The following is a 27886-nucleotide window of genomic DNA, read 5'->3' on the forward strand; positions in this document are numbered from 1 at the left end:
ACACTTAGGGTGATTATCAATATATGAGGGCTTAATGCTGCCATTTTATCACTCATTTCCCCCTGCATTTCCTTTGTTCCTTGTCCTGTGTATTTTGGTCTTCCAATCGAGTTATGTAGTTTCTTATGCTGTGTTTCTTTGTTTTCTTTTTTTTATTACTTGTGTCTCTGTTCTGCTTTTTTGTTTAGTGGTCACCCTGAGGTTTGTATTCAAAATCTCATTGATAAGATAGTCCATTTTCTGATGGCCTCTAATTTCCTTAGACTAAACTGATTCAGTCCCTTTTCTCGTCCACTGCTAAGTTGTTTTTCTCACATCTTACTCCATCTTGTGTTATGAGTTTGTGGTTAAAATGACAAGATAATCTTTGTTTTTTGTGTTTTCCTTCCCTTTGTCTTTAATGCTATACTTGAATATTTGCTATCCTGCTCTGATTCTGTCTACCTATTTATCTCCTTACTCCATGCCTTGTAACCCCTTTCTCCCTTTTTCTTTTTCAGGTATGAAGGCCTTTTTGAGGATTTCTTGTAGTAGGGGGTCTCATGGCTACAAACTCCCTTAGCTTATGTTTATCTGGGAAAGTTTTTATTTCCCCCATCATATCCGAAGGATATTTTCACTGGATAGAGTATTCTTGGCTGAAAATTTTTGTCCTTCAAACGTTTGAATATGTCATTCCAGTCTCTCCTAGCCTGTGAGGTTTCTGCAGAGAAATTCGCTGAAAGCCTGATGGGGGTTCCTTTGTAGGCTATTTTCTTCTGCCTTGCTGCCCTTAGTATTCTTTCTTTTGTATTTAGTATTCTTAGTATTTCATTCAGTTTTGCCAGTTTCACTGCTATAAGCCTTCCAAGTAGGTCTTTTTACATTGACATATTTAGGAGATCTGGCAGCCTCTTCCACATGGATCTCCTTCCCTAGGTTTGGGAAGTTCTCTGCTATTATTTCTTTGAACAAGCTTTCTACTCCATTCTCCTTCTTGAATACCTATAATTCTTATGTTGCATTTCCTAATTGCGTCGGATATTTCTTGGAGACTTTCTTCATTTCTTTTTAGTCTTAGTTCTCTCTTCTCCTCTGTCTGGAGCATTTCAACATGTCTATCTTCAATTATGCTGATATGCTCCTTTATGGTATCCACTCAAGCATTCAGAGAATCCCTATTTTGTTTTATTTCTTCCATTGTGTCTTTCATCTCTAATATTTCTGATTGAGCCTTCTTTATAGTTTCAATCTCTTTTGTGAAGTAGCACCTGAATTCATTGAATTGTTTCTCTACATTCTATTTTACCTCATTAAGTTTCTTGATGATAGCTGTTTTGAATTCTTTGTCATTTAGATTACACATTTCTGCATCCTCAGGACTGATTTCTGGGTAATTGTCATTTTCTCTCTGGTCTGGAGCTCTAATATAATGTTTGATATTGCTAAAGGGAATGTGGCTCTGTTTTTTCACATCCTGGCATTATTTGGTTGCAGTTATCACCTATCACCACTGGGTGGGGGTCAAGAGTCACATATTCTGAGCCCTCTGCCTTCAGCCACAATCCTAGGGGCTGGAGCTGCACTGAGGGGTGGGAGGAGGGGCACTTTCTCCTGCGCGCTCTCAGAGTTTTCTCCCTCTGCTCTCACTATCTGCTCTCCTGGGGTGTTGGCTTGATGAGGTCACTCCCTGTGAAAGCTTTCACCCCAGTAGTGGGCTTCCCTCTAGGCTGCAAGGGCCCTTGGGAGTCCTTGATGTTCCCACAAATGAACATCCCCTCCCCCATTCCTTCCCGCTTGGAGGCTGCCCATGGTCCCAGATCGCAGTCTTTAGGGGAAGGAGTGAAGGTTTTTCTTACCCTGTTCCACCTCCTCAGAGGGGGGTTCCAGCCTCTCTGCCCTCCATCATATGGCTGCATGGGTCCCTCCAACGTTTTTTATGCTGTGTTTGGATATCCTCTGTTGGAGTACGAATGACCTTTTCATTGTATATTGGAGGCAAAAGATTACTGGAAAGACTCACTCCACCATGATGCTTATGTCACTCTCCTAACCTCTTTTTTGTGCATGTGTATCTGTTACCCTTCTATCATGGAAATACATAATTTTAGTACTTTTGTCTTTTGACCTTCATCTTAGCTTCATAGGTGGTTGATCTACTTTTACTGTATATTTGCCTTTACCAGTGATTTTACTGTTTGTTCGTTGTTGTTGTTGTTTTGATCATTTTCTTGCTACTATTTGCGGTCTTCTCTTTTCCACTTAAATAAGTCCCTTTAGCACTTCTTGTAAGGCTGGTTATTTGGTGATAAACTCCTTTAGTTTTTGCTTGTCTTTAGTTTTGCTTGCTTTGCTAGGGAAACTCTTTATATCTCCTTCCATTCTGAATGATAACCTTGCCAGGTGGAGTATTCTTAGCTGTAGGTTTTTTCCTTTTAGCACTTTAAATATATTGTGCCACTCCCTTCTAGTCTGTAAGGTTTCTGCTGAGAAGTCAGATGATAGCCTTATGGGGTTTCCTTTGTATGTAACTTGTTGCCTTTCTCTTGCAGCTTTTAGGATTCTCTCTTTATCTTTAATTCTTGACATTTTAATTATAATGTGTCTTGGTGTGGGCCCCTTTGGGTTTATCTTGTTTGGTGCTTTCTGTGCCTCCTGTACCTGGATGTCTGTTTCCTTCCTTAGATTAGGAAATTTTTCAGCTATTATTTCTTCAAATAGATTCTCTGCCCCTTTGGCTCTCTCTTCTGCTTCTGGGATACCTATAATATGGATGTTAGTGTGTTTGATGTTGTCCCAGAGGAGAAATGACATTTTAACTCTCTGATCTACACTCCTGAAAAACATTTTTTCTTCTTGCAGGGAGACATTTGGGCCATTACCTGGTTAACATTTGCGAATTGCTGCAGGAAATTCATTAGCTTGAAAGGAACATGATTACAGCCATTACACTTGGAAACAGAAGGTGGGGCGTTAATTATTAACAAGAGATCACCCAAAAGATACAACACAGAATTACTAACAGAGCTTTTGGGACTGTTAGGGCAGAATGAACAGAGCCCATTTAAGCCATCTCGGGAGTATAAAAAAGCACTCCTTTTGCCCTGAGCATTCCCAACACCCCCACAAGAGCCCAGAGGGAAAGAACAACTTGCTATTCTCATTTTGTTATGACACTCACTCTTATTAAAATGTATTGAGGCACTCTAAAGCCTGTAAGGTACCAGTTTCACGCTTGGTCAAGGCACCAACATTTGCCATTCAATAAATTCAACCATTCTTTATTGAACACCCATGGTGGACAAGGCTCAAAGCTACAGTCTTGGGGACCTGGTGAGGAGCAGCATGCAGAGCTGTCCCTAGGACTACAATCATTCATTGGGGAGGATCAAGATGACCCTCAAATCCCCATACTTCATGCCAGAATGCTCCTCTCTGAAGACCTGGGCAGCTTCAAGAAAAGAAGAAAGAATATCTGGAGAGCTGATAGGAATGAGGAGCAAATTAACTAACATTTCCTGAGCACCTTCTATGTATGAAGCACTGTGCCAAGTGTTCATTGGTATTTAACTGCATTTTTTGTAACACAACAACTCAATGAGTTGGGTTATTATGGCCATTTCACAGGTGAGAAAACTGAGGCTTTATGGGCTAACTTACCCAGGTCACACCGGTAAGTGGCAGAGCCAGATTCACACATAGCAGGGCCTGATTCCAGGCCCCATCCTCCCAATTGCTCTGAAGGAAAAGGGCATTTGGAATCAGCCCAGGGAATGGACAGAAACAAGGAAATGGAGGGCGAAGCATTCCAGGTAGTAAGAATTTAGGAAGAGCCAAGGGAAATTATAGGTTGGTGTCTATTATGAAGAATCTTATGTGTGGGCTTGGGAGTTTGTGCTTAACTTGATAAGTAATAGAGGCCTTTGCATATCAAACCATCTCTCCTCGGTAAATTGGGATGCATTGGGTTTAACTAGAACCCAAGGTTTTTCTGAGAACATTTAACACATAAATAAACACAGGAGCAAAAGACTTTCTCTACTATGGCCAGACTGAAACGAATGGAAATTTAATAACATAAATAAACTGAAAACCAACTGTAAGCCATTTTATTTGTCATCAATAAGTTGTGTCATCAACAGATTAAAACAAAAATGTCACAAAAGGACACGGGCATACACACACACATACGAATACACATACACACAAACATACGCACACACGTATACATACACCTACTGAGCGTGAACAATAACCATCCCAGGCTTTCCAAAGCATCTCACTTTAGAGACTGCATTTAATTACACAAGGTATTCATTTTTATTTTAAAAGAGCATTTTTGCACTGCTTTATGATTATAAAAGTAACACATGCTTAGTGCAGAAAACTTGGAAAACACAGAAAAGCACAAATATGTGTCTACATTATTTACAACCCTATCTGTTAGCTATCCTATACAGCTGCTGTTTCTCTCTTTACAAAACACTCTCCAGTGTTTATTATAACGTGTGAAGCATTCCCTCAATTATTACTCTATTGACTGGAATTCTGCAGGATTCTGTTCACACTGATTACGAGTACTGGTCACACCTGTTAGATTCTCAGCTTCCTTCCTTGTCTTTTCCTCTCCTCTCTCCCCTCCTCTTAAGAAAGACCGATCTCACGAGCAGCCTGAAAGCAGGGACCACGTTTTCTGCATCTCTGCACCCTGAGCACTTAGCGTGGGAGCTATTCTCCTAAGCCTCAGAAATTAAAAATAAAACTAAAAATAAAAGACAGGTGACAGAGACGAACTTAAGAAGGAATAGGCTGAGAAATAAGCACTGAATCTACATAGACTTTAAACGTTTTAAAGGAAGCATGTACCTTCCCATCAAATTTCTGTGGGGAGGAAACGAGATATGTGAAAACAATTTAGAATTTTACTTGAGATATAATTATCCAATTCCACGGTATTATTTTTGCCATCAATTGCTCTCCCAACATCCCCTTTTCTATTACAATCACAAGAGGCAAGCAGAAGCATCGGAAGAGGTAAGAGAGGGGGAATATGAGCCCCCCAGCAATGTGCTCCCGGGGAATCATTTCCCTGCTGCTCTGTTTACAGAATTTTATTTGCATACAAGAACTGCAGGAGCTCTGGATGATAGTGGCTCTGAAAAAAATTAGCAAAGGTATACATGAGGGAGGATTCAATAAATCTGGTTGACTATAGAACAAGTAGACAGTGTCAAATGCGGAGCATGAGGACAAGCCATCTGCAGATCTCAGAGGCGGAGGCATCCTTGCCCGTGTTCATCTAATGATCTGAACACAACTGCCAAAATGTTTTGTGCACCATCCTCCAGGCATTTTGCCATTTACATTGCATTATGGGTCAATTACAATTGAGAGATAATTGGCCTGAGTCATTTTATGGGGGGGTCACTCCATGGTGTGCCCTCCACCTTCTGCGTTACCACCAGGAGGGCGGGGACCTCTGGGAGAATTCTCTCTATTCTCGCTCACTCACCAACTGCCGGCAGAGTTTAGAGTTCCTTTGATCTTCTTCATTCTGGAAGCTGTATTCCTTCCTTTGTCTCAGGAATGGAGAACAGGCTCGAAAAGCTGTTTTGCAAGCCTGAGAAAAATAATGTCACCGTCTTACCGTCAATGATATCAGAGAGTTCTATAATCCCAAGCAAGGAAGACAATTGCACCCAATCTGTGGTCTGGGGGCCACTGAGAGTGTGAAAATCACTTCCAGGAAGTTTGAGAACTTTAACCTTAAAGGATTTATGTTTATAAAATGGACGTGTGTATAGTTTGGGGCTGGTGGGGAGGACATAGCTGTATAGTTTAGCACAGCCCTTGCCATTGTCCCGTCAAAGTAGTAATGGATTCCTAAATTCAATCCCTCTCTCTCCCTCATGTGCAGGAACTTAAAGAAGAACAAGTGATTTGATGGGACCCTCCACCCCCGGTGCTTTTGAAACACCCCCTCAAAAGCAGGCCTGAGGTTGATCCAACCCTGTTAGGACATATTTTCTCCAAGAATAAAACAAAAGCTCTATAAGGAATTGAGAAGCCAGGGGTGCGACATGTATAGCAGGTGCAGTGACAGAAGGTAATTGGCATGAATAAATATCCTCATGATGTGGGCTGCCGCCCCACGGAATAAACCTGTGCCTCTCTTCCCCCATTAACCAGAGCGTGCCTAGCATGGACAGGCGCTGGGATGGGGCAGGTGGGGCAGGAACAAACAGAAAAGAACACTCTTGCTCAGAGACAGATTACACACTGAGGAGGTACGTTTTCCAGGTTTCACATGGATACACAGCTAAGTGTCCACAACTGAACTGGCAGGAGCTGAGGGTCTGGCATCTCAACTCAACAGGGCCCCGTCACCAGTCCCATTATGAATGGCACAGGTTTTCACTCAGTGGGTAGACAGTTGTGGACTTACCCTGGCAACCTGGGGATTCCTATCCTGCAAATGGACCAGGAGGGAATCTTGCGTCTGCTTGACCTGGCTGGCGAAAAATTTCTTCCATTTCCGCCCAGCGAAGGCAGCCAATTGCCCAAACAAGACAAAGGCCGAGTATCTGAGATTGTCATTGTCCTGTGAACGCCCCATGAACAAAAAAACAAAACCCAGGTCATTACCAAGAGGCAACTGCATCAGAGACCATCACAGCCACCCGTTCTTTGCGGCACGTTACACGGCGGGCCATCAGATCCCGTCTCAAGCACTTAGCTGGCTGGGGTGGGGGACAGAGTGGAAAGGGGCTGTCTTCAAGGAACCTCTTCTCCAGCAGACAAGAGGGTTAGACTGGGGGACCACTGCTGATACTCCCAGCTTCCCAGCTTTTTCTTCATTACTTAATGTTTTTAAAATCATATATATTTATATGGTTCAAAATAACCAAAAACGTTTATTTAAAAAATTATTCTCCTTCCTAGCACACTCCACCTGCCACCAAACTTCCCTCCCCACAAGTGAGCAAAGTTATGTTTTGTGTGTATCCCTCCAGAAAATTAAGAAGAAAAAAGAAAAAACCAATAAACATCATCTTTCCTATGTTTTTACACAAATGGAAGCATACTCTATCGCTCTTACACAGCTTGATTTTTCCATCAATCTATCTGGGAACTCCTCTTTCCATGTCAATACATAAAGACTCTTTCTTTCTTTTTTGGCTGCACCATTCGGCCCCTTTTTGTTACTCCCAGCATTTTTGCCAGATCATCTCTCTTTACTTTCGGTCTGCATTTCTCCTATCTTTAGTAGATACAACAATTATATTTCTTCCCTGACACCCTGCTAGCTTGTAGTCTGAATGGCTGGTTTGCCCCTGAGGGCATGTCACGAGTTCAGCCCTTTCTTCTTCTCCAAGGTGAGCTGTCTAGTCCAAGTATCTCCCTTTCCAGGTGAGGAGACCAAGGCCCACGGTACATCAGTGACTTGCCCAGAGTCACACCATCCGGTAACAGAGAACTAGGCTAGTAACCCCGCCTCCTGACTCTTGCTGCGGGAACTTTTATATCAATGTTTCCTGGTCCTGTCCAGCTCCAGGTGAACTAGAGGGAACAGGGCCATGACACACCTCCTCAGGGGCAAGGAGCACCTAGAATTGTAGGCCACAGACACTCAGCAAGACTAAAGACCATGATCATTTTGTGAAGTATTTTAAAATACTGTTTTAGCACTTGTGACACATACAACAATTGCTTTCGTGTTATACTTCCTTTACTGTTCTACCAATGTGTGTGTGTGTGTGTGTGTATGTAATTCAACTAACATTCACTGAGACCTGACTCTATCCAAAGTACTACCCTGATGCTATGAGATGGACAGGGATGCGTAAGACGGGCGCCTGACCCCCTGACAGTCATCTAGTGGGGGACAGGTGCACAAGCGAGCATGGCATAAGGCAGGGAGTGAAGAGCGCTATCCTAGAGATACAGACTGGCAGGAAACAACTCTCCATGACTATTTCCAGGTTTCTATACAACCAGGGCTTTCTGACCAAAACTCACAGCCAACCTAGGTTTAAGAAATGACTGCATGGCAAACAAGCACTGGAAATTAGGATAGCACCTTCAGAGAGACTTAGAGACATCTCCTCTGGGACATCTGCTTACATTCCAGCGAGGCTAAGTAGAGACCTTCCTCTCCGCTCCCCAGAGAGGACTGGTTTACATTCCAGAGCAAAGGTCTCTTTGTCTCTCTGAGAGGGAGGAGAGGCAAACGTGCCAGCAGCTCCTATATAAGCTCCTGGTTTCATCATTTCAAGGTTTCTCTTTCTCCTGTGTGGTGCAAGCAAATCTGGCACTCACTGTGTTACTCCATGGGGAATTAGGTGTGGGGAACTCATGCAAGAAGCTCTATGAGTAAATAAAAGGTCTGTTCTCTGTTCTATAAGTCTTGTTTTTCCGTTAGTGTGTGTGTTTGTGTGTAACTGTGTGTGTAATCAGTTAGCTTTCAAGGAAGCCATCTCAGAGTCCTCAGTTTAAGACTAAACAATGTATCAGTGCACTTTTTGCACAGTCTGCCTTGTCGCCTGGCAGCTAAGAGTGCAGGCCCTGTTGTCAGAGGGCCTGGCTCCATATCCGCTAACTGGTTCTGAGAACCTTGGGCAAATTATCTAACGTTTCTGTGCCTTTGTTTCCTCACTCATAAAGTAAAAATAATAATAGTGCCTATCTCACAGGGTTATTGTGAAGATTGTATGAGATAATCCATGTAAATTGCCTAGCACCATGCCTGGCACTCAGTAAGGGCTCACTAGATGCTAACTATTGTTATTGTTACATTTATGAGAGAGCAGTGAATACATGTTGGTATTGTCGCCATCATCATCATCATCACCATCACCATCACCATCATCATCATCAGTGTACATATATTCACTTCTCTATTACAATGAAAACTCCTTGAGGGGTAATGATGGAATCCTACACTTCTTTATGTCTTCAAAAACCCCAGCACAGTACTAGCTCTCAATAAGATTTACTCATAAATAAGTAAATAATGGAGACTTTGTTCCCTGAGAAACACACTACCCAGGGCTCACATTTCTAATCCTACTTTGATTTTAATAACCCAAAATTTTTCCGAGTTGTCTCACTTACGTCATCTAACAAAGTCCTGGTCTGAAGAGTGATGTCTACGAAGAAGGAGCCCAAACCTTTCCCCTGGATCTTGCCCAGGATGATGGTCAGAGTCTTCATACTCTCATGGATGACTTCAAAACTCACAGGGTCATACAATCCATGCACCAGCAGGTCTAGGACAATTTTCTTATACTTTCTCACCTGTCGTCAAGGTGTGAAAAGCATTAGTGGTACAGGAATTGCTCCCCATGAGCTGAAAAGCAACTCCACTTCTAATCTTCCAATAACCTAGGACTTGGACTGAGAGACCATGACCTTCTTCAGGATCTGCCGTAACAGCTCTCATCAAAATACAAATGCTTCCATTAACCTGAGCCAAGAGCCCAGCACAGTCTTGGAAGGAGAACAGAAAGAGCAATCTGGAGCGTGGCCTATGGGTAGATGAGGCTGGGCAGGGTATCAAGGAGGGCGGTGGACCTGGATGATCTAGGGATCAGAGGCACACTGGTACCTTTATAGGGGACAAGAAGAAATGGTCACTAAAGTTGACAGATGCTGAAGGAGATGGGAAAAACATCTTTTACTAAACGAGCACAAATTATTAGAAAATAAACTAAATTCACCAAAGAGGGTGATGTCCAGCTGTGTGTTAATTCTGCCTGCAGCTCTTTTCCCCAAGGCTGATAATACTGAGGTGTGATGACCCTAAGATGACCTCAAATGGTCATGCCTTTGGACAATCTCCTTCCCTTGAGTGTGGGAGGAGCCAGTGGCATGCTTCCAGCCTATCAAATATGACAACAGTGATGGGATGTCATTCCCATGGTCACTTTACATTATATAAGACTCTATCTTAGCAGACAGGAGTGGGAGACACTCTCCCGTGGGCCTTGAAGAAGTAAGCTGCCATGTTGTGAGATGGTGCTTCTAGGAGCCAAGTGTGGCTAGACAGCAAGAAAACAGGGTCCCTTAGTCCTACAACTGGAAGGAACTGAATTCTTCCAACTGCCACATAAGCTTGGAAGAGGACCCTGTGCTTCAGAATGGAATACAATCTATCTGGCCCACACCTTGAGTGCTGCCTTGCAAGATGCTGAGCAGAAGACGCAGCTAAGCCGTACTCCTGACCCAAGGAAACTGTAAGACAATAAATGTGTGTTGCTTTAAACTCCTAAATCTATGGTGATCTGTTACACAGCAATAGATAACTAGTATATGAGGTACCATATCCAGTCCTGGGGACTCCAGGCCATGAGGGTTGACTGAGAACCACCTTCCCTTCCTACCTTGTCCGGGGTCTCACAGGCCATGGTCCCCAGGCCTCTGATTGCCATGTGACGCTTTTTAGCACTGGGGTCATAGGCTTTTTCTGCCAAGATGAAAAACACATTCTTCAGAGGCTCCCGCTTCTGGAACCTCAATTTCCAAGACACCTGCATGGTGAGTCAAAAATGTATTAAGTTGGGAGTGTTCAGAGTCACAACCAACCCCAATCTCAAACCCAACCCCTCCCCCTAAAGAAAATCCTGTGTTGCCTGCTCAATACTACCCCTTCTTTCTCTATCAAAGACACCTGATTTTTGCTGGAAATATATTAGTTTGATCTACATACTGAAGAAATTGATGCAGGAATGGGGAAGGGGAAAGGAAAGATAATCTAGGGCTGGTGTTGAGGTAGGTTTGGGGGAATTATGGAGAGAGTGCTCTGGGGCAGCTGCAGCTGTGACAGAGCTGAGAAGAAAGGGGGCTGCAGAAGTGTTGGGGTGAGTTGAGAATAGGGATCCCTTTCACAGGACAAGGGACACTGTGTTCCTTCCATTTCAAAGAAGAATGTCTTGACCCTCCTTGCTCCTCCAGCTCTTCCTCATTTTTCTGCCTAACTTTGTAGCTAAACATCTTGAAAGACATGCCTATACTTGCTTGCTCCAATTCCTCTCCGCCATTCTCTCTTGAAGCCTCTGCAATCAGGTTGATGCCTGCCCTGCGCCCCCACCCCCTGCCCAGTGTGGCTAAATCCAGGGGGCAATTCTCAGTAGTCATCTTACTCAACCTCTCAAGAGCATTTGCCATGTTATTAAAGCACATCTACGAACATTTCAGGACACCTGAAGGATATCCCACCCCAGAATGCACGCATCTGAGCAATTAAGGTTAGAAAAAGAAATGCCTAAATAACACAAACTGGAAAACACTGTAGTGGCTAATGCAGAAAGCTGTACTTCAAAGACTAAGCTCTAAGTAAGAGCAGAGCAAGAGAGGGGTTACCCTCTGCAGTGAACATAGGAGCCCGGAAACTAGAGAGGCCCTGGGGTTCTGCGCTTCACAGGACATGGCAAGAATCAGAACCAAGACGATGCAAGATCCAAACAAGATCCAAGAAAAAGCCACCACCCCACCCTCCTTAGCTGTGGCAGTGCTGGATACAGGATCCACAGCCCTCTTTGGTGTTTTGGTGATTACCAAACCTCATTATTATTATTCATCACAGTCCATTCTATATTTTATTATTAAGTTAACAGCAAGTTAAATTCTCAACTCATCTTCTTGTTATCCTAGAAACATTCTATCCATGTTTAAAGAACTGTCATCAAACTTTTTTCAGAAAAAGGAACCTCAGTGGAGCAAGGCTAAATAACACAGACCAGGCAAGCACACATGTCACAAAGCAGCTGCTGGGGAGGGACATTTGTTCATAATATTTTGTGTGAGACCTTGGAAAATAAAGACATCACTGATGTCCTTTTCCTCTTGGGCTGGGCGGTGGGGATGGAAAGGGACTGGCCCAGGATTCTCCTCTGTGCTTGATCCATGGACCTAAAAAAACAAAAATCATCATGTGAGCCACAAACACTCTTTTGAAGCCTCATTGTCAAGGCGCATCATCATACAAAACACTGAGCTGGTGAGGCTATAAAGAGATGACATCCCTGAGGCCTGCCCTCAGGAACCTGTCACCTGGGTGAGGAGACGGAAGAGTTGCATCAAAAGATGAAGAGCAGTTCAAGGCAGCCTGAGAGGAACCACTGGGGTCAAGATGGTCTGCCCCTGGTTCCCATCCCATCCTACAGCCTTCTTGTATCAGAATCACCAAAGAAAGAGATTCTGGGCACCAACCACAGAGATTCTCATGAGTTGAAGCAAAAAGTAGCCTGAAATTTTGTGTTTTTTAAAGCTCCCCAATAATGTAAATTGGTACTGCATCTTAGAGGGGATTTTTTTATATCATTTCTTACAATTTTAAAAAGCACATATCTTTCAGCAAAGCTTTCATCCTACAGATACATTGGTACATCATATGCTCAAAGACATACATAAAGGATAGGCACCACAGCTTTTAAGGAACAACGTGCTGTCCTCTAATAGATGTAATACAAATAAATTACACATTATATGCAACAACCACACAACCATAGGGTGACTACTATGCAGCCATTAAAAAGAATATTGGGGGGCCAGCCCTGTGGCCTCGTGGTTAAGTAGTGGACTTCAGTGGCCCGGGTTTGGTTCCTGAGTGTGGACATACACCACTCGTCAGCAGCCGTGCTGTGGTGATGACCCACATACACAACAGAGGAAGGCTGGCACAGATGCTAGCTCAGGGCGGATCTTCCTCAAGCAAAAAGAGGAAAAGTGGCAACCGATGTCAGCTCAGGGTAGATCTTCCTCACAGGAAAAAAAAGAATGTTGGGTAGTTCTACATATGCTAAAATGATCTCCAAAATATACTGTTGGCTGAAAAGTACAAATCAGTGTGTAAGGATGCTACCATTTGTATACAAACAAAACTAGGGAGGGGATCTATATGTACATACATGCCTGCACATACATAGAACAGGGAAGAATACCCAAAAAACTTTAACAAAGATTGCCTCTTCACGTAGAATCTGAGCAACTGAGGTGGGAGGGAGACTTTCTTTTTTCACTCTTTTTTTATAGATATACAGTTTGTAATTTTGCCACATGTGTATATTACTTAAAATATATATTATAAATAAATTATAGCTCACACAGTGATTCTGACCTACGGCCTGGTTTGAGACCCACTAGTGTAAACTAGGGTTTCCAAGACTTCAATGTGCACTTGAATCATCGGAGGATCTTGCTAAAATGCAGGTTTGGACTCTGAGGGGCTGGGGTGGGGGCTCCAGATTCTGCCTTTCCTGTAAGCTCCCAGGGCACCAAGGCAGCCAATCCAAGGACGACACTTCGAGGGTGAGGGTGTCGAGTTAAGTGCTACAGAAGTCAAGAGAGGACTGTGGCTGGGACGGCTGTAGAGACCTGCTCTAAAGGAGAGACAGAGGTATATTTGACACGTTGGGGTTCCAATGGGACTCCACGTAGGCAGCATCATGGTCTGGTAGTAATAGCAATGAAAATTGTAAGAGTGGTAAAAGATAAGGCTACAGGAACTGTTAAAGGCCAGTGGTGTAGGACTTTGACTGCTAAAGAGTTTAGTTACAATTGGTTTTGTTTTTGAGGTGAAAGCTACATTACACACAATTAACTATTTTAACAATGCTGGGCAACCATCACCTCTATCTAGTCCCAAAACTTCTTCAACACCCTGAAGGAAAATCTCGTAAATCCCATACCCATGAAGAGGTCACTCCCCATTCTGCCCTCCCACCCCTGGTAACCATGAATCTGCTTTCTGTCTCCATGGATTTGCCTGTTCTGGATATTTTATAGAAATGGAATCATACAATGTTGTTATCTTTTGTGTCTGGATTCTTTCTCTTGGCATAATGTTCTCAAGGCTCATCCACACTGCAGCCTGTATTGGTCCTTCATTCCTCTTTATGACTGGATAATATTCCATTATATGGATAGATCACGTTTGTTTATCCATTCATCTACTCATAGACACTTTTGGTTGTTTTCGTCTTCTGGTTACTGTGAATGATGCTGCTATGAACACTGATGTACAGGTATATGTTTGAGTATCTGCTTTCAGTTCTTTTGGGTATATATCTAGGAGTGGAATTGCTGGGTCATATGGTGACTCTATGCTTAACTTTTTGAGGAAAGGCCCAACTGTTTTCCACAGTGGCTGCATGATTTTACATTTCCATCAGCAATATGCAAGTGTTCCAATTTATCCACATTACTAACGTTTGTTATTTTCCGTTTTTTTTAGATTTATCATTATTATATCCATGCTAGTGGGCATGAAGCAGTATGTCACTGTGGTTTTGATTTGCATTTCCCTAATGACTAATGCATCTTTTTGTGTGCTTGTTGGTGATTTCTGTATCTTTTTTGGAGAAATGTCTATTCAAATCCTTTACCCATTTTTCATTGGGTTGTTTGTCTTTTTGTTTTTGAGTCATACAGTTATTTATATTATCTGGATACTAGACCCTTATCAGATACGTGATTTACAAATATTTTTTCCCATTCTGTAGGTTACCTTTTCACTTTATGGTAAGGTCTTTTGATCCACAATAGTTTTTAATTTCGACACAATCTAATTTATCTATTTTCATTGTTGTTGTTGCTCATGCTTAGTGTTATATCTAAGAATCCATCACAAATCCAAGGTCATGAAGATTTACCCGTATGTTTTCTTCTAAGAGTTTTATAGTTTTAGCTCTTATTTGGGTAACTGATCCATTTTGAGTCAATTTTAGTATATGGTGTATGGTTGGGGTCCAACTTTATCAGAACCATTGTCTTTTGTTGTTTGCATTTTTAACGTTTTTTTAGGAGGAGAAATGGCAGGCAAGTGGCTGCAGGGGTTCTCAACCCAGGCTGCATCGGAATCCCTGAGAAAATTCTAAATCCCCAATTCCCTGGCCACGCCCCACACCAAGTCTGTCATCATCTCCAGAGGGGGGCCCAGGGAGCAGTAATTTTTAAAGCTCACCAAGTAATTCCAATGGGCAGTCACTGAACTAGGGTGACTAGTGAACAACCACGTTGGTTTGGCCAGGCTGAGTGGTTTCCTGGGACATGGGACTTTCAGCACTAAAATTGGGAAAGTCATGGGCAAACTGGGACAAGCAGGCCACCCCACTGATTCTTATTGTCTCAAAATTACTTAAATGCAGGCAGCTGATAGGACCCAGCCCTGCTAAACAGCTGTGCTTGGGACCATTTGACTCTATTTGACCTGGAGGTGCATGGGGATTTGGTTTCTCTACCATCTTTGCCCCCCAGTTGGTTTCAGTAATGCTCTCTTGGTCCAGAAGACACTGGAGGGGTCCATGAAAACATCCTTCACCTCCCAGTCTCTATTTCACTTCATCTCTGGCCAGCAGACCTCCCCTCATCACTGCAATGAGGGACCCAAATAAAAACCCAGAAAACTGCACCCCCGCCAACTAGCAAGATTTTCCTTGTTTGAGTAAAGTTATTCTCACAGGCTTCTCACACCTGAGCATGTATCGTAATCACCTGGAGGACTTGTTAAAACACAGATTCCCAGACCCAATCCTTAGAGTTTCTGATTCTGTACATCTGAAGCAGGACTCAATAATTTGCATTTCTAACAAGCTCCCAGGTGCTGCTGGGATGCTGCTGATCTGGGGACCACACTTCATTAAGAGAAGAAGCCACGGTATTACTATTCCATTCCTCTCCAGAATAAGGGGATTTAAGAATTCACACTGAGGAAAAAACATGCTGGGTGGTTTCTTCCTGGGGGTTTTCTGCGCACAGCCTTCTGTTTCAACAGAACCTGCCACTCCTCAGGTGGAGTACTCTGGATCAGAGCTGACAGGTGCCTGTCAATGGGTCTGAGGAGCTTAAAAGAAGCACCAGTCCCGTGGCCTAATGGTTAAGTTCAGTGCACTCCACTTTGGCGGCCTGGGTTGAGTTCCCGGACATGGACCTACACCACTTGCCAGCAGCCATGCTGTGGTGGTGACCCACATACAAAACAGGAAGATTGGCACAGATGTTAGCTTGGGGCGTATCTTCCTTGGAAAAAGAAAAAAAGAAGCAAAGTTCCCTCAAGCTTAGGGCCACTCACTGAGGAGGGCGCAGGCCTCATTATGAAACAGCTGGCGTCTCTGTGCCAAGGCATAAGAAAGCCATGCTTGAAGCTTGAGAAAAGTAAAACTGGTCCCCTGGTCTTTACGCTGGACCTCTCTTGCAGGATTAGCATAGCAGCTAAGGGCTTTAGTCAGCCAAGGCAGCTTCCCCAAGGCTTCAGATGCCAAGCATCCAGCCTTGTCACTTCTTAACAGGCATATCTAGAATTTAAGGTCATGGAAGGCCATAAAACAGGGCAGAGTAAATGAGAGCTGAGCATTCTGCGTGGAAGATTCAGCACGTGGTTAGAGAGACACACACACAGCTCCACCTCTGCCAGCAGACCCCTCTCCACCTCCCCATCACAAGATGAAAACTGGTCCAGTTCAACCTCACAAGTTGTCATGGCCGATCTCGATCTTTGGTGCAGGGAAAGCAGAGCATTTCTCATGGTGTTGGCTGGGCTGCCTACCTCAGAATCTCCCAGAGTACTTGTTATAAGCTCCAGGCCTACCCCATAATTATTGGATCTGAATTGAGGGAGCAGAAGTCCTGAGCACTGCATTTTTTTACAAGGCACCTGGTGATGCCACACACATGCAGGTATATAAGAACTCCACACTGGAAATTAAGTAACTCCAGAATTGGGATACTCCACTAACCTGAGGCCACGCATCAGGAGAGACCCCAGAAGTCAGAGGAGCCACTGGGGCCGAGAGGGCAGACAGGGGAAATGTCAGTGTCTTTGCAGAGAACAAAGCATTGATGGTACATGTTCATGAGGCACACTGAATTTCACCTTCAAAATAAAATTAAAACTGCTTCGAGCTGTAGAGGCTAGGATTTGTGCACCTTTCTTAGATGCTATCCTTAAATTAAAAGTTTCCCTAAAGAATAAAACAAACCGGAAGTTAATTTGGGGTCGCAAAGCCCCTCAGCTGGGCTCTGCACCTCCTGCGCTTGCAGCTTCGTAAAGGACTGCCACCACCGGCATGCCCTCTTCCTGCCCGCAGTGTCCTCCTCCTCCTTTCCGACAAAGTCAGTCCTTTGGACCCAATCCAATCAAACCAAAGCATAACTTCCATCTGCTGCAATACAGGATCTCAGAGAGGAACATTTCAAACAAATTACAAATAAACGTAGGACACAGATTCAGAGATCTCTTAGGTGTTCTAACTCCACCCACCAGCCTGCTCACACCCAAACAGCCCTCGGCAAGGAGAGTCAGGTTCTTCTGATGGGTTTCTCTGGTCATCACAGGTGCCTAGTCTAGTATGACTGAGACCAGGAGGCCACCTGGCCACCGTGAAGCCAAAGGCATGGCTCTGATTGAAGTTTCATTCATCCCTGTGCACATTCTTCAACACATTCTTCTTCCTCTGGGAAGTGCTTCCCGTGTGTGCGAATAATGCCCTGTTCCCTGGGGTTCACCATTCCCCAGACCCTAGAGTTTGGATTCATGGCCGCGTTGTGTTTCTACCCGGTCCTCCTGACATACGTAGGTCTGGGCTGACTTAGAAAACTTTACGCTGACTCCAGATGCCTTTGCAAATTTAAATCCTTCTGATTCAAAATATTAGGTTTATGGTCAATAATCCTTTTACTGCTTGAACCCAAGAGGTATACTATGAAGGCCAAAATTACAAAACACTGATCTTCCCTCCTCATCTGTAAAATGAGGGGAAGAAACTGTTAGATTTTTAACAATCTTTCCAACACTGAACTTATTAATGATAATGATAATAAAATTAATAGCTACCATTCCCTGGACACGTGCGTGCCAGGCTCTATATGAAGTCCTTTCTACACACGGCAGAAGCTGCTCTAGCCGATCTCTGCTTAACCAACCTGCCAGGTTAACAGTGACTCCCCAGGCGCTCTGTGGACTGTACCGACCAATGCTTGTGTCTATAGTGCCTGCTCTTGACTACTGCTGCACTTCAAGGCTTAGGGGTCAACCCCATGGGCAGGTGGTGAAGTTTGTGCACTCCGCTTCAGTGGCCTGGGGTTCACAGGTTAGAATCCTGGGCACAGACCTACACGCCGCTCATCAAGCCATGCTATGGTGGCACCCCACATGGAAGAATTAGAATAACTTACAACGAGGGTATACAACTATGTACTGGGGCTTCCGGGAGAGAAAAAACAAAAAAGCTTACATGACACCTACGCTTATTGTAACTGTGAAATTTAACTAAATACTACATAAACTGATGAAATATGAGTACACAAAGGAAGGAAGTTGGTTCTATGAAAGTAAGTTTGAATATTTCGGAAAGATTTGACCATGGGAATCTAGCAAAAACCTGCTATCTAGTTAGAATTAGAATGGACAGTAAAAATTTGGAAAGTCTTAACAATCTGGAATGATGATTGGGACTGAAGGATTCTGCAGAAAGTGACTTTAAAGTGTCTTCCCGGATGTCTTTAAGTTCTCACTATATTGAAAAAAACCCAAACTAGAACTCATAGATGAAGCATCATGCATGTGGCTGATGCAAAAAAGACAACTCAAAAAACATCAACTAGTGGGTCCATATTCAAAGAAAAGGCCATAGCCCTATATTAAAGATTGATAAATTCTATATTTTAAGATAAAATAAAATATTTGAAGTATGTATCATCTTTTATAATTCTGCTTTAACCAACTTCTCCCATTAATTTTTTAAATCCAGTCCCAATCTCGCAAATAAGAGGGCTTTTCTGTATTTCATTTAATCTTCACAGTAATCTTGAGAGGCAGGTTTCATTATGCCCATTTTAGAGAAGGGGAATTGGAGCTTAGAGTAATGTAAAAATTCACCCAAGACAAATCGTTAGTAGTGGCAGAGTGGAGTTCCAGACTGCAAACTCTAACCTTTCCATCATCATGTTCTAAGTCTGTATCCAGCTCCTAGACAGTGTCCTGCGTGCTGAGCAGATAAGGACACACTGTGTAGGCATTTCAGTTTGAAGCATCAATATCTTCCCTTCAGTCCCTTCCCATCCTAAAGATCTTTGCTGGCTTAATATAATGATCCATAATCCATCTGTTGATCATAGATGGATTGACACACTTTGTGGGAGGAAGAAAAAAAGGCTTCATGGTCAACATTGCCCACTTCAGCTTTACTAAGAGAATGTCTACGCCCTGTGATACCAATGACCCGAGTGACATTCCAGAAAGGGCTGGGGAGCTCCAGGGGACCGTGTCCTCCTCCCGCTGCAGTCAGGGCTGCTCCGCCCGCAGCTGGCCCTTACCTGCGGCGGTCACGTGTGACGGGCGGCGGGAGGGCTGGAGCGCTGTTCCAGGGCGACGCGGAGGTTCCCGGCGTGGTAGCCAGAAGAGATGACTCGGCTCAATTTTCCCAATCCTGAATTCCTAGCACAGAAGGGAAATGAGAAGGTGAAGCAGGGTCTGTTCAGGATAATGGGTCAGCACCGTGCTGGAAAGTGAGAATCATATGAGGGGGAAAAAAAGGTTTATATGGTATTGGGGTGGAGGAGGGAATCTCCCTCTGAAACAGACAAGGTTGTTCTAGGTGCCGCACAAGCGATGCGTTACTTCCCCAAACTCTGCTGAGAGTTCCCCCTCCTCCGGGTTGCCGTGTTTTCCCGTGAGGATTGGCGCTCCGCCTGCCCTTTGCCGCCACTAGATGGCGCCATCACCCAATGGACGGGTTCCAGGAGCCTCGGCACAGCCGCAGCTGCAGCGCTTCCTGCCATAATCCTGTTGGAGCAGCATTTAATCCAAGGATGGGACACTGTGTTCCAGGCCACGCGGGCTCATTGTGAGTGATTGGTGCACCAACAACTCGAGCTTTAACCGTGCATGCCCCTTCCTGCTCAACAAACACCACAGGTCCTGAAAGAACCGATTTCAATTCTCGCGAATTTAAATGATTTATTGATAAAACAATAACCAAAAAAACCTAAGAATAACAGTACTTGCAGAATAGGGGAGGCTCCCTCACCCCATCTCTCCTCCTTCCCTGGATTCTCCAACCACGTGCATAAGTCTATTTATCAATAATTATTTATTGTCTGGCCCCATGTTGGGTAATGTGGGCGATGTCCTAAAATTTAAAAAAATTACATTTTCAAAGACCTCGGAGCTTATTTTTATGCTAACAGATAACATTTATTGAATTTTTCTATGTGCCAAACATTGGGGTAAATGTCACACAGACTGTCTTGTTTGATTCTTACAGCAAACCTGAGGCAAGTACTCATTATGATCCCCATTGTAAGGAAGGGGAAACTGAAGCACCGAGAGATGACCTTGCCAAAAGTCATGCAGTTTGTTAGTGGCAGAGTTAGAATTCAACCACAGGCGGTCTAATTCCCGAACTTAGATGCTTCACCACAATGCTATGCAGTGGGCAAGTTTGGGAAATCTAACTAGGAGATAAGTGGACAATGTAAACCAGAGAACTATGTCAGAGTGGAAGGTTGAAGGCGAAAAGGGAAGGGAAAGAAGACTGATGTTCTTGAGAAAACAAGAAGAATGAGGCTAAAACAAAACCATCTTTGGATTCCGTCCACAATGCACCACTGGTGACCTCTGAATGTGCAGTGTCAACCATGACGGAGAAAGGAACCTAGCACAACCAGAAGGACCTACAGTTAGAATATACAGCTATGTGCTGGGGGGCTTTGGGGAGAAGAAGAAGAAGAAAAAAAGAAGATTGGCAACAGATGTTGGCTCAGGTGCCAATCTTTAAAAAAAAAGAAAGGAAGCTAGACTGCAAAGTTAAGGGGCTATGTGGAAAGAGGAAATTGAGCTATCTTTCTGCAAAAGGAAGGCAATAAATAGACTGAAGCGACAGCCAGGCCAAGTAAAGGCATTTTGGTTTTCTTGTAAACTTTTAAAAACAGAATCAAGCCTGGGCATGTTTGAAAGCAGTTGCAAGGGAGACCTAAGATGTGCTGGTGCGAGTAGCGAAAAGTGGACTAGGAAGACGTGAAGGGAGGGGCCGAGGGCGCAGGGGAAAGTGTCAGTTGTAGAAAGGAGGAGAGATGCCCCCCTTTGTCTGAAACTGGAAGGCAACCATAGAGATGGAGATACGTCATCATGAAAATGAGAAGGATGCGTGAGTTCAGTTCTTCCAAGTCAGCCTTAATCTTGTCAGTAAATCCAGAGGTGGGTTATCCCCTAGGAGTGGGATAGGACTTGAGAGGACATATTCTTATACTGAACTAATCCATGTAGTGCTTAGAATGACCAAAAAGCAGATCAAATTAAACCACACAGGGCCAGCCTGGTGGCCTAGCGGGTAAGCTTGCATGCTCCACTTCGGAGGCCCGGGGTTCAACAGTTTGGATCCCAGGTGCGGACATATGCACCCCTTATCAAGTCATGGTGTGGCAGGCGTCCCACATACAAAGTAGAGGAAGGTGGGCATGGATGTTAGCTCACAGCCAATCTTCCTCAGCAAAAAAAACAGGAGGATTGGCAGTGGATGTTAGCTCAGGGCTAATCTTCCTCAAAAAAGAAAAAGTAAAAAAAATTAAAATAACCCAGAAGACAGAGGCTGCTGGAGAAGGGAACTCACTGCAGTTTAAGGATGCTCAGCCAAATCTCACTGGGGAACCAGGACTGAAATTCACCCCCACTGCATGGACAGAAACACAAGAGGTATGCTATTAATGACCCCTTATGTCTAAAGTTTCCTTATGCAGTATTCAGGTTTTAAGAGATTTGTTAGAGAAGTAATGTCTTCCTCATTTGCCAAATAAGAAAACTAAAATGCAGACAAGTGTTCCTGTTTGGCTTCAAGCCACAAAGAAAATCAGGGGCAGAATCAGAATTGGTACCCAGGAATCTTACTGATCCAACTTGAGCTTTATTAAACACTTCCCACAAAGGGCGTGGACACAGCTAATGGCCCCAGAGAGTCCCAGACACAGCACAAACTTGGCAAGCATCCAAACCAGGTCATGATGCCCCGAGAGAACTAAGATCCTCCTAACATGGCCTTAGGACAGCACGGTTCTTCTGAGAATTTGAGGGGAACGTTGATAATTTGATTGCAATATTTTCACTTACTGATGACATGATGTCCTTTGCACGCCGTAATGATTTAATTTTATTGTTTAATGGCTCTATTTTCATTCTCAATTAAGATTTCCTTATTGTCAGAAGTACACTGGGGCTGATGCAATGGGAGAAATAAAAGAGGGTGATTATTTAGTCTACATTACTGATGAGAAGGGCAACAGGCAGAATGAAATCAATCAACAATTCGCTTTTGATTTAGACTTGGGAAATGGTGAGAAATGACAGTCACTGATCAAAATGGTTTCTCTCTAGTGTCAGGATTTTCAGAAGACCCTCTTTCTGTGATGGTACATGGTCTAATACGGAAACTTGTCTAAAAGGGATGGTTTTTAGTTTCCTCTCTTCCATCTTCTTTCTGGAAATACTCCCAGGTCAAGCCAAACCCTCTCTTGAGTTTCATTTCGAGAAAGAAAATGAGCTGCCTGCTCAGCCACAAATTGGGAATACCAACTTCTCTTTCATTCATTCTTCAAATGTTTATTGAGATCCTACTTTCAACAAGGCAGAGAGCTTGTCAGGTGGCACAATGCTCAGACTGTGCCCTCCAGGAGAACGGACCAGGAGAGGACCTGAGACATGGTCTTACGTGTCTCTGGGAATCAGTAAGTGCCATAGAGAGGAGCTGACGAAGAGCATGGAGTCAGGGGCAGTCCACCAGGATATCCTTCATAAAAGAAGGAATGTCTGCACCTGGGCTTCCCAGGAACAGAGTTGAGCAGGGAGAGACAGAGAAGGAAGGCATTGTAGGAGGCAGGTGTGGCACGGGCATGGGGGCCCAGCTGGATGCCGCCGGATGAGCCGGGTAACCTCATGCATCCCAAACTCTTCCACAAGCCACTTGCACCAAGCCCAGAGCCTTGGGAGGCTCTTCTCAAACTTCAGCCCCCATTTGCTTCCCTCTCCGCCACATACCTGGTTTGTTCTAATGTAAAAGCAATGGTCTTTTTGTCCCAAATCTTGAGGAAAGTGGATGCCATAGGGAGAAGCACCAGATTTATCCCTCGGCTTCCCATACCCTCTGGCCCAGGGAAGCAGCCGCCTCCCGATGCCCAGACGGGAAGTGAAGCGAAGGCTCTCCAGTTCTACCGACTCTGTGAACGGAAAGCTGCTCTCAGCCATTTCCTTGTCCAACCCACTGTCTGGTCTGTCTGTCCTGCCTTCTGTTTTCCTGACTTTATTACTTGGCAGTCATTATCACTACTGGAATGAAAGCATAAGTTCAAGTTCTTCCATAGGTAACCGGAGATGATCTCTGAAAACGGTTCACTATTCACTTGACCCAGAAAACCCTGCAAAATCATGCAAATCAAGAGCTTCGCATCTCCATGTTCACGTTAAGAACATCTGTGAAACCGCCCAGACCATCAAAGGTACACATATCTGAAAAGCCACCAAGTCTCTGAAAGATGACACTTTGCAGAAGCAATGCATGCCACTCCATCTAACAATGGTGGAGTGCCCAGGCCAAAGAGTGGGGCTGGACACAGGGCCAGGGGCCCCGCAAGAGTACTGAGTTTTTGCCTTATGTGCTTGAAAATGCAGAGGAATGCTGAACTTAACAGTTTAGATGTTGCCTCTCTGGGCATAGAGTTCATTTAAGAACAAAGCCCCCAGGATGCGTCTCTGGATGTCCAGAGCTCCTGGTCCGCTTAACCCCTCCGTGAGCTCCTCCTGCCACACTGAGATGATCTTTACTGAGAAAGAGAGGATTGTTGCACAGAAGAAAAAATATCGCAGAAGAGACAAAAACTTAGGGCTCGGGAATCAATTCAGCATAAGATGAATGCAAATAAAATTTTTAAAAAACAGTTCAAGTTTAAACATCTTTTCTGAGACATTAATTACTCCCACACGATCACCAATACCCCTACTTCCAAAAAATAATCATAAACTTACAGAAACATTTTTACATAACCAACTGGTTCAATCTATAGCAACCAATAAACTGTGCTGAACTGCAATGTTTAATAGAACCAATAGAATCCGGAAAATGTTCTGTGCTGTCTTACCTGAGCGAGGCAATGAGGAACCATGTGCAACTGGCTTCCAGTTCATTCTGAGGAAAGGCAGACGTAACTAATCCTGGGAACATCGCTGTTCTTTAAGCAAGCTTGGGGCTGACTATAAGCCACATTTTGTCCTTGAAGATGAAACATAGAACAGATTAGAGTTTTATCACCAGAGAGAAATACATAATAAGACCTTTTCAGGCTATCTGCCCCTGATAATTGCTAGAGATACATTTCAGGCCATGCTGTTTGGCAAACTTTGAAGATTCTCATGTTAGTTTCTATTTCTGCAAGGGCCCAGCGAGAAAGCTACACGTGCTTTACTGTTGAAGAGAATAGGATCAATAGACAGCACTGTGAGAGGCCAGATCAACCCCACAGACATGACCACGTGTCATTTCGTGCCTGCTCTTAACGTTCTAAAGCATCCTCATGCTAGTTGTCATTCTGTCCTTCCAGTCCTAGGAGGAGGTCATTCTCATCCCTTGTTAACAAGTAGGGAAACTGAGGGGCAGGCAGACTGGGTGGGGGACTTGCCCAAAGCCTCAAAGCTTGTTGTGTTTTTTTTAAAGATTTTTTTTTTAATTTTTCCTTTTTCTCCCCAAAGCCCTCCAGTTCATAGTTGTATATTCATTGTGGGTCCTTCTAGTTGTGGCATGTGGGACGCTGCCTCAGCGTGGTTTGATGAGCAGTGCCATGTCCGCGCCCAGGATTTGAACCAATGAAACACTGGGCCACCTGCAGCGGAGCGCGCGAACTTAACCACTCGGCCACGGGGCCAGCCCCCTCAAAGCTTGTTGACGGCACTGGGGTCTATGTGTCTGTCTTCCTCTCCTGCTTTGACCAGCCGGAGTTGTGTGGACCTTGTCGCTCACCTCTGAAGGTCGTTCTTATTCTCAACAGCCTTCCTCCCTCCCATCCCTTCCACCTCCTCCCACCTGTTTTCCTCTCCGCCCTCTCCTCCACCTTCCTTGTCTCCATTTTCAGTTTGTTGTGGACATTGTTCAGTATGCTCCTTCCTCTTGATCTAACCATAGTCTCAGGGTTGCGTTTGCCTTCCCTTTGGTTTTACGTTTACAGGAGAATGCAGTAGAATCCCACTGAGTGACAAGTGTCTAGGCTTATATGACAATGAGAACAATGTCAGGCACAATTTGACCAACGGAACAATAGACCCATGTCCACAATTTTACAGTGTGTGCTGCCGTCATGAAAAATCCAGTCTATTATTAGGACAGCTGACTCTTCTTTGAGAGACTGGAGAAGACTATAGTAGTAGGATATTCTTTTATAGGGTCATGCACCGGTAACGATGTTTCAGTCAACAACAGACCGCGTATATGACGGTGGTCCCATAAGATCAGTACCATAGAGCCTAGATGTGTAGTAAGCTAGAGCATCTAGGTTTGTGTAAGTGCACTGTGATGTTTGCACAACGATGAAATCGCCTAATGCAGCATTTCTCAGAATGCATCCCCGATGTTAAGTGACGCACGACTGTGCAGCCACAACAGATGTATTTCAACAATCCCATCTTTGATCTCATAATGCCAGCCTCCCACCATAGCTCCATCGCATCCTTACAGCACCTTTCCCCATGTTATTCATTTAATTCCTCCGGAAAAGAACAAAAGAAGACCACTTCATTAACACCCATGTGTTCAGGAATCAACTCTGCAGGCGGTAGGTGCCCCGGGCCTGCAGCAGCTTCCTCTCCCTCCTGTTGGCCTCTGTTCCCTCAAGAGACTACACGTGAGATCATCCCCAGAAAGGAAGGGAAAGTAAGACAAGCAGATCACTCAGTTTTACCCACTGGGAATTTTTTTGTAGCTTTAAGTATTCTTGTTCTTACTCTTTCTCGTAACTTCTGGTAAATGAAAGTTGACCACAGTTGAACATAGAGAAAATTTCAGATCTTAGAATCAACCACTATTACCTGTCAAAATGAATGTCTCTTGGTACAATCATTTTGGAGGGGAAGTTGACAATATTATCAAAAGTCTGTGTACATGTGTCCTTTGACTCAGTGTGCCAATGATCATTTACCTAGGGCTGTGGTGATTTTCTGCAAATTAGAAAAAGGAACCCCTTCCTCAAGATGTTTTATATCTATTTGCCAGAAAATTATCATAATAAGTATTTAAATTTAGTTATTCTGTCTACCAAGTGACTGGTGCCCACGCAGATGAGGCACTTTGCGCAGTGTACAAGCTATGCAACTGTATGCATTGGCCCAGTTACCTTATGAATACATATGAAAGATAATGTCAAGATACATGTGAAAATGTGTTCGTTGAAACATTATTTGTAATAGCAAAAAATTTTTGCAAATGTCCATCAGCAGGAGACAGGTTAAATAAATAAATTAGGGTAGCTTTATACAATGGAATACTGTAGTTGTGCTGAAACAAAGAGATTTTCAAGATATATTATTAAGTGAAAAAAGCAAGGTGCAGAGAAGAATATATTATAATTCAATGTACATAAATTTTTAAAAGGCAATGGAAAACCCAGCAGCGCGGCGGTTAAGTTTGCACACTCCGCTTTGGCGGCCTGGGGTTCACTGGTTCGGATCCTGGGTGCGGACATATGCACTGCTTGTCAAGCCATGCTGTGGCAGGCATCCCACATATAAAGTAGAGGAAGATGGGCATGGATGTTAGCTCAGGGCCAGTCTTCCTCAGCAAAAAGAAGAGGATTGGTGGGAGATGTTAGCTCAGGGCTAATCGTCCTCAAAAAAAAAAAAATGTATACTGACATAGCCAACTTTTTTCTCAAAAGACACACAAGGAATCATTACCAGGAGTCTCCTGGGAGGAGAATAATTGGGTAAGGAAGGAAGCTTTTAGTTCAAATGTGTACTTTTCTGTATTGTTTGAATTTTCTTACCCAAAGAATTTATTGCTTTCAATTTAAAAAATCAATAGGGATTCTCAGAATAGAAAGTTACAGCTCTTTTTTTTCCTTGCACTTCTTCTCCCCAAAGCCCCCCGGTACATAGCTGTGTATTTTTAGTTGTAGGTCCTTCCAGTTGTGGCATGTGGGACGCCACCTCAGCATGGCCTGATGAGTGGTGCCATGTCCACACCCAGGATCCAAACTGGGGAAACCCTGGGCCACTGAAGTGGAGCATGCAAACCCAACCACACGGCCACAGGGCTGGCCCCTGGACTTTTAAGCATTATTTTTTAATGGCTGTGCACATCCCCCAACAGCCTACATTAAAAAATAAACTGCAGGGTTTTTTTAAATAGCAATAGGTCCAAGGAGGGGAAGCGGGAAGAGGCTGAGGGGAGGCAGGAAGGCAGACAGCTCTCTGTACCTCTGCTCTTAGGCCATTTTCACATCTCAGTTCTTGCTTCTGAAGACAAACAAATACTAAATTCATTTCTCTATTAAACAACTAATATATTTAATCATAGAACAAGAATATCATTAATCTCTCTTTCTTTTATTAATTCAGTTCTAGTCAAGCGTGAACTCAAAGCTTCCAGAGTTGCCATCTCTTAAATTCTGGGGAACCTGTGAGAAAGCTACTGGTGCCGTGCTTCCCTCATTTTACAGTGCTAAGTGGGTGTAGAAGAAGGAGGTTGGCCGGCTTCTCATTTTGATTTTGGTCCCTAGAGAAAAGAGAAGCCTAGCTTTCTATTTGCTCCTGAATTTAAGCCCCTATTAGAATAAAAATAAAGCTGAATTCATTATTAAAAATTTTATGCTAAGAATTCACTCCCCCGAATGAATATCTATGTAGGCTACACGTACATTGTTCCCAAAAAAGAGGATGAAA

The 27886-nt window shown here is 43.8% G+C and overlaps 1 protein-coding gene across 2 annotated transcripts in view; it reads right to left on the reverse strand.

The window, feature by feature from the left end:
* Window positions 1-4275: 4275 nt before the first annotated feature.
* Window positions 4276-27886, reverse strand: part of MRO (maestro) — a 34286-nt gene continuing 10675 nt past the window's right edge. For both annotated transcript variants that reach the window (XM_070275659.1, XM_001499322.6), the window contains exons 2-9: window positions 24100-24230; window positions 19291-19411; window positions 11787-11889; window positions 10362-10508; window positions 9094-9276; window positions 6425-6580; window positions 5492-5599; window positions 4276-5134 (exon numbers count right to left, since the gene is read on the reverse strand). In XM_070275659.1, the coding sequence (XP_070131760.1) occupies window positions 5081-5134; window positions 5492-5599; window positions 6425-6580; window positions 9094-9276; window positions 10362-10508; window positions 11787-11885 (747 nt within the window). In that variant the 5' untranslated portion in view covers window positions 11886-11889; window positions 19291-19411; window positions 24100-24230 and the 3' untranslated portion in view covers window positions 4276-5080. The remainder of the gene's footprint in view (window positions 5135-5491; window positions 5600-6424; window positions 6581-9093; window positions 9277-10361; window positions 10509-11786; window positions 11890-19290; window positions 19412-24099; window positions 24231-27886) is intronic.

This window comes from Equus caballus, chromosome 8 (assembly GCF_041296265.1).
Source record: "Equus caballus isolate H_3958 breed thoroughbred chromosome 8, TB-T2T, whole genome shotgun sequence".
NCBI lineage: Eukaryota > Metazoa > Chordata > Mammalia > Perissodactyla > Equidae > Equus > Equus caballus.